Here is a 9,805-nt window from a genome sequence, read left to right as displayed (position 1 = left end):
GTCACTTCTTAGCACTTGGAAGGCTCCGTACAGAAGTGGTGGGAAAGTCGTGCCGGCGCGGGCACCACTCAGAGGAAGGCCATGGCTACGCTTACCATGTTTGTCTCCTGGACCGTATAGAACGAAAGGAACGCAAGGGTCTTCCGCAACAAAAGCGCGCCACCAACCATTTTGCTCAACAACATCATGACGGAGGCAAATCTTTGGGTCACCGCCGGGGCTAAAAACCTAGGGTCACTTATGTCGCGAGAGTAATAATCCATGCCGTTGTTTTGGGTCGCTTGTAACAAACTCTATCCTATTTTTAATTAATAGATGAGGCAAATCTTTTGCCTCTGTTTTGAAAAAAAAAAACGTCTCCTGTTCAGCCGTGTCTGACCTAAACATTAACATCTAAGTGTCAAAAATGTTTTATATTCTGATACAGAGGGAGTATAACAGTGAGGTGCTTGTTCTAGGCTGCCCTATCACTAACCTCCAGAACCGCGAATTCGGATCTTGTCCCTTCAAATTTTCCAATTTTTTCTTTGGTCGCTTGAATCAGGACCCATGTTATTAATTTTTAGTTGTTTCTGCAGAGTGTTTTGTATTTACTTGGGGGTCGATTTTTCTTGCGGGGTCCAATTTTGAAGCATTATGTATTTACAGATGTGCTATGCATGTATCATGTATTGGAAATTCAATTCAGCTCCCGAGCCCAAAAGTAATTTTTGAAATGTCAAAAAAATTAAGATAAAGATTTTATTTGTTCTTAATCACATCCAAATGCTACCTGAAAAATTTGAGGCAAAAAGGTTAACCATTTTGGCATGTGCAAGAAAAAAATGAACACCAAATGTCACCCCAAAATTGTTTTTTCACCGATAAAACACTGCTGCTCCATTTTGCATGAAAATTATCAAGCATGCTTACCACACTAACATGGACATCCACAAATTTTTTTTGAGAAAATTTACTATTTTTTGTGTTACTGTTCACGCGAGAGCATCTGCTCTGTATACCTGTCTGTTGGGAAAATATGGTAGTCGACGCAACGCAAGACATATATCGGTTCCGGCTATATATAACTAGTCGCGACCGACCGCTCTCACTCCCCGGCCGCTTGCCTAGCTAGTGCCTATACCTAGCCTGATCGCTCTCCTGTCCCTTCTCTCCTAGGCGTCGCGTTGCTTGATCGTTTCCCACTCCCACAAGAAGTAAACCTCGGCCGCTCTCTGACCAGGGTAATGGCGGACGGCGACGTGGCGCCGGCAATGGCGGCCATGGCTGCGGCGGAGGCGAGGAGGAGGAGGAGGGACAAGGCGAAGCGGGTGGCGCTGCCGGCCGGCATGGTGCTGGTGCAGCTTCTGACGGTGGGCATCATCACTACTAGAAAAAGGGCTATAGATGAGATTGACACTAATGGCGCACCAGACAAGCGGTGCGCCACCACCTTCTGATACGCCATTAAAGTTGAAACTACTAATGGCGCACCTGGCCCAGGGTGCGCCATTAGTATCAAATTTTTTTTGAACTAGTGCGCCTGTCCAAACATACTAATGGCGCATCCAGACATAGTGCGCCATTACTACCTGTCGGAAAGTGCGCCACTAATGTTGTTTTTTTATTATATTTTTTATTCCTTTTTTTGCAAAACTACTAATGACGCACTGTGGAACAGTGCGCCATTAATATTTTTTTTTTGCAAAACTACTAATGACGCACCACCAGAAGGTGCCATTAGTAACCTAGATTATTAATGGCGCATTTAGAGTTGGTGCGCCATTAGTAAGTCCACGAATTGATGACATGGCGTCCACCATCCATCCATCCATATCTCCATCCCACATCCATCAATCCATCTATCTACAGAAAAAAGAAAAAAGAAAAGACAAGAAAAGGAGATACCCCCACCCGCAGGCCAAACCCTAGCTCAGATCCCCCCGTCGCCCCCTTCCTCCCTCGTCCCCATCTCCTCGCCGCCACCCCCTCCCCGATCTCGATCTGCCGCCGCCCCCTCCTCAATCTCGATCTGCCACCGCCCCCACCGCCACCATCGGCGACCCGCCGCCCCCACCGCCCCCGCCGCCCTCTACTCCATAGACGGCGCCCCTACCCTCTCCTTCTCCCCTCTCCCTACATCCCAGATCCATTCGACCGCGGTGACCACCTCCTCCACGGGCACCTCCTCTCGCCGGCGACCGCATCCACTCCGCCGCCGGCGCCACCTCCCCTCCCCTCCCCTCCCTGGCTAGAGGTCCCCTCCCCTCAAAGGGCCCGCCGTCGATGAAGGCCGGCAAGGCCGGCTTCAAGGGCCCGCAGGAGGCGCAGCACCGCATCCGCATCACCCAAGTGTCAAGAACCTCGAGAAGGGTGATGATGATGGGTGGATCTCGTCGATCCGCACCTCCTCACCCACCACATCGCCGGAACCGTGACTTGGGAAGGTGTCCACGAGCTCCGCAACTCCCCTCTGCATCGACTACGGCCACCAGTTCAAGCTGGGCGCCCCCACATCGCCGGATCCGAGCTTCTTCCCCGTCGGCCGCCGCGCGCCTTCCCCCGTCGATCCGCGTCGCCCTCGCTGCTCCGACGTCTCCGGCCTCCCCGAGCTTGTCATCCGCACCGCGGTGAGCCCCTCAGCCGATCCCCCTGTTTGGCATATCAATCGATCAACATGTGGAATTTTGGGCTCTGATTATTCTGAGAGAGGGATGGTACCATCTCCAAAATACATTTGCTTTCCATTGATTTGAACACCTGTTATGTGCCGTGATCTCAGTGCGTATCCACCATTTTTTTCTTCAAATTTCTATTCTTCTACTTACAAACTACTAAATCTGTGAAGTGACCTAAAATGTCTTACATTTGATTACATAGGGAGTAGCAGACAAGTGGATATGCCAGTTTGATAATTAGTACTTGACCATAATATTTAGGTGGTTATATGCAGCTTTGTTTTCTGACTTGTTTCTCTTAGCAAGTAATCATTTATAATGATGTACCAAGTTGGCTCATTCAATTTTTTCACATTTCATATTAACCCAGATGGACATGGATCAACAGAGATAATATTATTACAGCATGTTGAGGCAGAGAACTACATCTGTTATAGTTCTTCTCTTGGCTCTCTGGTTTAGAAACAGAGATGTAGTGTTTTATTTTGATGAATTTATGTAACTTATTTTATCCTTGTAAGATTCTTCGACTTATCTCAGGTTCATAATTGTTTTAGTAGTTACGCTTCAAGTGTTGCCGAAGATGGATGTTTGTATGCTGATCTAGATTGCTTCCAATGCACTTGTTTAATCATTTCAAATGGTTTATGTTGGTGACCTATCTGCAGGTCATGGGGAAGCAAAAGCTCAGTGTCAAGACTGAGGAGGACTCCAATCCTCGTGACTAGATGGTGGCAATGGTGGATCTGCAACTGCTCACTGACTTTCCACATGATTAGATGGATCTGCAACTGCTCAACTGTTCAGTACTATGATATATCTTTTATTTCTAGTTCTTATAATCATTATAGGGCAGTAAATTGGCTGTATGGGCACTTCTTTGTTGTTAGCTGTTAGCCAAGAGATCAACTGTCCTAGTTGAAGTCATAGCCCAGAGGATTTTAGCTGTTAGCTGTTAGCCAAGAGATCAACTGTCCCTCTATTGTATTCGATGAATCTGTTGTTGATGTGTGCTGTCTATATTTTGTCCAATTATACATTTTGTAATCTGTGCAAAAAAACAGAAAATAAAAAAATAAAAAAACCTAATATTCATACTAATGACGCATCACATCACAGTGCGCCATTAGTATGCCAAAGGATGTCATACTAATGGCGCATCATTGAACAGTGCGCCATTAGTATGCCGAAGTTACTAATGGCGCATCTTGTTGTTGTGCGCCATTAGTATGCTAAAGCACCTGGATATACATGGCCCCCTGGGATGCATACTAATGGCGCACTGTTGTATATACTAATGGCGCATCTGAGGTCCGCCATTAGTATACCAGATACTAATGGCGCACCAGTGATGCGCCATTAGTAAAATATACTAATGGCGTGGCACTAATGACGCATCACTAATGCGTCATTAATGACCAAATTAGGTGCGTCATTAGTAGGTCTTTTCCTAGTAGTGCATGCTGCTGTTGAAGGTGGCCATGAACCGCGGGATGCACCCCCTGGTCATGCTCGTCTACCGCAACCTCGTCGCCGCCGTCGCCGTCGCCCCCCTAGCCGCCGTCTTCGAGAGGTACGCCGTACCCACGCGCGCGTCCGGAGTTGACTGACTTTGCAGACCGGCATGCGTGGTACGTCGCCGCGTCCGTCCTTCACTCCGCCACGAGACTGACGCATGTCCAGAGTGACGAGCAGCATGTGCGCGCGCAAAGGAGTATGTACTCCTACGTCCGAGAGCATGCACAACGTGTGTTACTACTGGGTGGTTTGTAGTACGAGCCACGGGCGTAGCCAGGCCGTGTTGGGGCGGGGAGGGGAAGAGCTTCGTGACCGTGGCCACAGCCGCGCTCTGTGGCTACAGTAGTAGGCTCTGTGGCTACATGGTGATGGCCCCGGGCGTATAAATATTCTGGCTACGGCACTCTGGCGTGCGTACGTTTGACCGCACCGAACGCTGTAATTCGTACGTACGTGCTCGTAAAAACCTAGCTGACCCCATCATACTTCTTTGTTCTGTTTATCTTCGGTTTGTTGTCGACTTGTGAACGTGTCTGCGCGCGCGTGTGTGTGTGAGCCAGCCCATCTCCATTGTCAATATCTTTCTGCATCTGTGCTGAAGATGAAGTCACTTCTAACTAGCGTTCCAAATGGCCCATCCACCGCCCATGTAGCTATAAGAGTAGACCACGATTTCGGTGAAAAATGGCAAGCACCGTTGCTTTTACTTCGAAGCAGAGATGGCATGTTGACAACTCACGCACCAAGAAGAGTTCCAATCCTGGCAAAGATATGTCCAGCAAAGTAGCTAGAGGCAAAAGAAGATGACAAGAAAACATGATCTAGTCAATCCACAAATGACCCTTGTGTTTTAGCTAATCTATCATTATAATAATAATAATAATAATAAAAGAAGCCAGAAGGTAAATCTTACGTTTTTCCTTTCTCTTCAAGACCATTTGTTATATAAAAGCAGCTAGGAAGAGTTTGTCAAGGATGAGCGTGGATGGCTGCAGGGAGATGTGGATGGTTGATATCCTAGCTAGTTCATACTCATCCTTGATATCCTAGCTAGTTCATACTCATCCTTGATATCCTAGCTAGTGCACGCAGGGAGTACATACTACATATGTTTTTCAAGACCATTTGATATCTGCTCTTCTTAATTACGCCATGCGCGTGGATGGTTGCAGGGAGATGTGGAAGAAGGTGAACCTCACCGTGCTGGGCTGGATCTCCATCAACGCTATGTTCGGGTAATGTTCTACCTGCAACTCACAACTACTTCCTCTGTTCCTAAATTGAACGGCCAAAACATCATATATTTAGAAACAGGGTAGCTTGCAATGCCGGGTTTTTGGTCATGCATGCATGGCAACTTGGCAACATGGCAACTTGTGCTAGACATGAGAGTTTAAAGCCGCTGTACTACTACTCCAGTTCACCTAAAGTGAGAAATGACCTAGTTTAATTCTTTAGTTGTTGATGACCATGATTGTCGGTTCTTGGTCCAATCTCTATCTCTACCTAATATTAAAGGACGGAAACTTTCATAGTTGTCTATATGTCACCCTTCTATATCCGTTCATTCTGTGTTAGTCATAAAAATTGATGGCTGAGATTTAAAAAATAAAGATACCTTTTTAGAAGCACCGGGCCTGACGACAATTTTATTCCAAGATGTATACGGCTGACACATAACCCACAGTCCATCATGGCCCTCACGTTTCATTAGTTGTCATTGAAATTGCTTACCAAGTCCGTGTCCAAGTCGTATTACACATCCGGTGCACGGGACCAATAGTTCCTACACTACACAAAGATGGATTTGCATCATCTCGCCCGAACGCAACAAACTATTCGCATCTCCCAAACTTTAAAGTTGCGCTCGTCCCTTCCACCGCATCATCGTGATTAAAATCTGGCAAATCTCAAACTCTGGAATCCTGCCCAGGGCCGCTCCGGCGAACCCCCTGTCTGTCGCCGCCACCATGTTGTGCTGCCATGACCAGAGCTGCACGTGCCCACCCGTCCTTCCTCGCCCAGCAACAATACCATGGAGTGAGGGCGACGAGTACCTGTTCATGCACGAGGACATCACGGACTACGATTCGCCGCATATATTCATCCCGGCGTCACGAATCAGTGCTTGGGCCTGGCCTGTGCTCCTTGCCGTCAGACCTCCTGGACGGCGTGTGCACAATGCATGCATTCTCATCCTTGTGCGTCTCGCTGCGATTGTTGCCGGCAGCAATGTTTGCCTGGCTGTGCGCTCCACGCTTGCCAGCGGCAAATGTTACGTTTTTTCGGTCTTTCTCGGCTGCATACCAAGTCAGCACGATGCCGCCGTGAGACAACAGTTCCAAGACAGACACCCGGCGTTGTTACTCGCCAAAGTGAGCATAGAACCCTGGGCACAGCCGACGAGGAGGAGCGCAAGCGCCTCGGCGAGCTTGCTCCTCAGACCCGTGATGATGTTGTCATCACTGAGACGCGCGCACCACCAGCAAAAGCTTTTGCGGTCGAGCTCTGTCTGCTTGAGATAATAGGTTCTGGAACCACATCTCCACCTACCACCTAGCCAGATCGTGCTTCTCACCTTGCAATGCAAAACAACCCAGTCAAAATCGGAAGCATACACCTCCTAATTTTATTATGTGCCTATGTTGATAGAAATAAAATAAGACCTGCAATTCAAATCATCAAGTATGCCACTCCGTTATGGTATTAGGAGAAGGTAGGCTTCATCCTTTTTTTTTGTATTCTTTTCTTTATCTCTCATCAGCAGATCTTATCTATTTGTCCACCATGAGTGAATGAAAAACAAATCTGACTTTTATTACTTTTTCTTGCATCACCAGTTATGAAATAGAGATGCTAGACCATGGCAGTTTTTTCAAGGTACAAGATTTCTATTAACATAGAATACTTGCAGGTGTATATCATTAATTAAGAATGAATTTTGTAAGAAAATCTGGTCCTGGAAGTTTTTTGGTTGCATTACATTTAAATTTGTATTTGCACCCTTTGCATTTTCCTATACCGATTAGCCACTCCTATAAAATTCCATTGCTCATCTAAGATGAAACAAATCTGAACATTCTATTTGGCGCTTTGATTCACTTAAAAGATTATATTTGAATGATTCCAAAGTTTGCTAGATGACGAGGTGACACAGTTATATTTATAACTCTGGATAAAAATGAAATAGAAAAGTAATAAATTTCTCAAAAATTGTATATTATGGGATCTACGTAATTGGCCCATGCGAACACGGGTTGTTGACTTTTTTCATAATAAAGAAAGGCGAAAAATTCTCCCTATGTTCTATTACCCCTCTTGCGTATGGCCGGCAAATTAAGCAATTTTAGTACATCAAGTTACTTTTGTTGATCACGTCTGTAGTTCTTTTAATATGTCTGTATATAATTGTCCAGCCTGACTTTTTTATGCATATAAATAACTAGCATTACCCGTGTTAGGCAGTCGTGTGCGAAGATTTGTTTCTCCCGTTGCAACGCACGGGCATTTTTGCTAGTAACAATTAAAAACAAAATTAGTTTAGTTCTATATGTATCTTTAGATAATGAGTGATTGGTCCGTTTGCAAACCTCTACCAGTTCTTGGTTACCTTAGTTAAGGCCTTGTACTACCTCCATCTTGGTTTATTGATCCTTTTCGTTTTTTGTGTCAAAATTTGATCATAAATTTAACTGACAAAATGTTAATGCATGTCATAAAAAATATATCATTGGATTCGTATTTCAACATAGTTTTCAACGATAAAAAAATTTGTGACATGCATTAGCATTTTGTTTATTAAATTCATGGTCCAAATTTGACACAAAAAAATATGAGGACCAATAAACCATGACGTACAATGCAATGCAATGCATGATGTTCTTAGGGATATTTTTAAGCGTCTACCTTCTACACATAAGCACAGCGGGTGCTTAAAGAAAAACTGGTTTATTTCTCTAAACACTCCGTACAAGGCCCTAAACAGCATATCTGAAAACAAATTGTCATGTACTAAAAAATAAAACAATTTTTCATGTGCCAGAGAAAAATAAAATTGTCCACACTAGTTTTGGTTCTTAATATTCTGGACCGATTAACATTCTTTGTCTTGACACAAATTCAAATATATGTGTGTGTATGATCTATGATCTACTACTAGAGTTTTGCTTGCGATGGGGCTGTACTACTGGGGGCTGCGGGACACCAGCGCCGCCTACGCCGTCGACTTCCTCAACCTCATCCCCGTGGCCACCTTCCTCATCGCCGTCGTGCTGCGGGCCGAGCGCCTCTCCCTCTCCCACTGGCCCGGCAGGATGAAGCTCCTGGGCGCAGCGGTGGGCGTCGCCGGCACCATGGTGGTCAGCTTCTTCAAGGGCACTCGTCTCCCGCTGCCGCACCTCCACTTCCACGACCACGCCCACGGCGGCGCGCCGACCGCCGCGCCACACGGCACCCGCGACATGGCCGCCGGCACGCTGTGCCTGTGCGGGAGCTGCGTAAGCTACGCGCTCTGGTTCGTCGTGCAGGCCAGGGTCGCCAAGGTGTTCCCGTCCCGGTACTGGGCCACCGCGCTCACATGCGCCGCGGGCAGCCTGCAGTCCGCCGCGGCCGCCGCCGTGGCGTTCGCCCTCACCCCCACCGGCGACAGACATGGCTGGGCGGCGGAGTGGAGGCTGGGGTGGGACCTGCGCCTGGTCACGGTGGTGTACTCCGGGGTGTTCAACACGGGCGCCACGTTCGTGCTCGTGTCGTGGGCGGTGGCGCGCCGCGGGCCGGTGTACCCGCCCATGTTCAACTCGCTATCGCTGGTGGTCACCGCCGCCGGCCACGCCGTGTTTCTCGGCACCGACATCTACCTCGGCGGTGTTCTCGGGGCGGCGCTCGTCGTCGTAGGCCTCTACGCGTTCCTGTGGGGCAAGCGCAAGGAGCTCGCCGCTGCCGCCAAAGGGGACGACCGCGAGCAGGGGCTGCGGCGAGGACACACCGACGATGGCGTCGCCTAGCTAACTAGAGCGATCGATGGATTTAGCTTACCTGCTCAACCAATCGTAGCATGGTACTAGCATCGTACTTACCAGTAACATGAGATTGGACGTGGATTTTTCCTAACTAGTTGTGGGCATAATCTGAATCTTGACCGTAGATCAAGCATGATGTCCAATCAACATGACCCACCTAGCTGTCAGGTCTGCATGCCCGATCCGTGTATACGAGCCATGTGACCAATTTCAACAGACTAGTAAGTGTGCACGTGCAACGCACGTCTATTTGAACTAATAAATGTGCACACGCAATACGAATCTATTTGGATTAACATATGAGGTAAAAGCACGGCAGGCCCAGGAACTTGTCGCGCCCGTGATGTTTTGGCCCACAAACTTGCAAATCCTTACTCCGCCACCCAAAAACTTGCAGCTGATGTGCAAAAAAGCCCACAGCCAATCCCGCTGCGACATCTGGCGCCACGCTGGCAGAGGCGGTCGTCGCATGACTTTGCAGAAACCCCCTGGCCTTTACCAGTAATGAACCCGCACTCCACATCTCTCCCTCTCGTTCCCCATTGCAGCTCCAGTCAAATCCCTAGTTTCTCTCCCTCTTGTTCCCCACTGTATCGCCCGACGCAAGAAGCA

At 47.7% G+C, this 9,805-nt stretch overlaps 1 protein-coding gene across 1 annotated transcript; it reads left to right on the top strand.

Moving 5' to 3' along the window:
- Positions 1-4,138: 4,138 nt before the first annotated feature.
- On the top strand, positions 4,139-9,178 carry LOC125519240 (WAT1-related protein At4g08290-like). The gene is made up of 3 exons (XM_048684105.1): positions 4,139-4,230; positions 5,348-5,410; positions 8,335-9,178. The coding sequence occupies exons 1-3, from the start codon at positions 4,139-4,141 to the stop codon at positions 9,176-9,178; spliced, it is 999 nt and encodes a 332-aa protein (XP_048540062.1).
- The last annotated feature ends 627 nt before the right edge of the window (positions 9,179-9,805 follow it).

This window comes from Triticum urartu, chromosome 7 (genome assembly GCF_003073215.2).
Source record: "Triticum urartu cultivar G1812 chromosome 7, Tu2.1, whole genome shotgun sequence".
Taxonomy (NCBI): Eukaryota; Viridiplantae; Streptophyta; class Magnoliopsida; order Poales; family Poaceae; genus Triticum; species Triticum urartu.
This window is presented reverse-complemented; position numbering and strand designations above follow the sequence as displayed.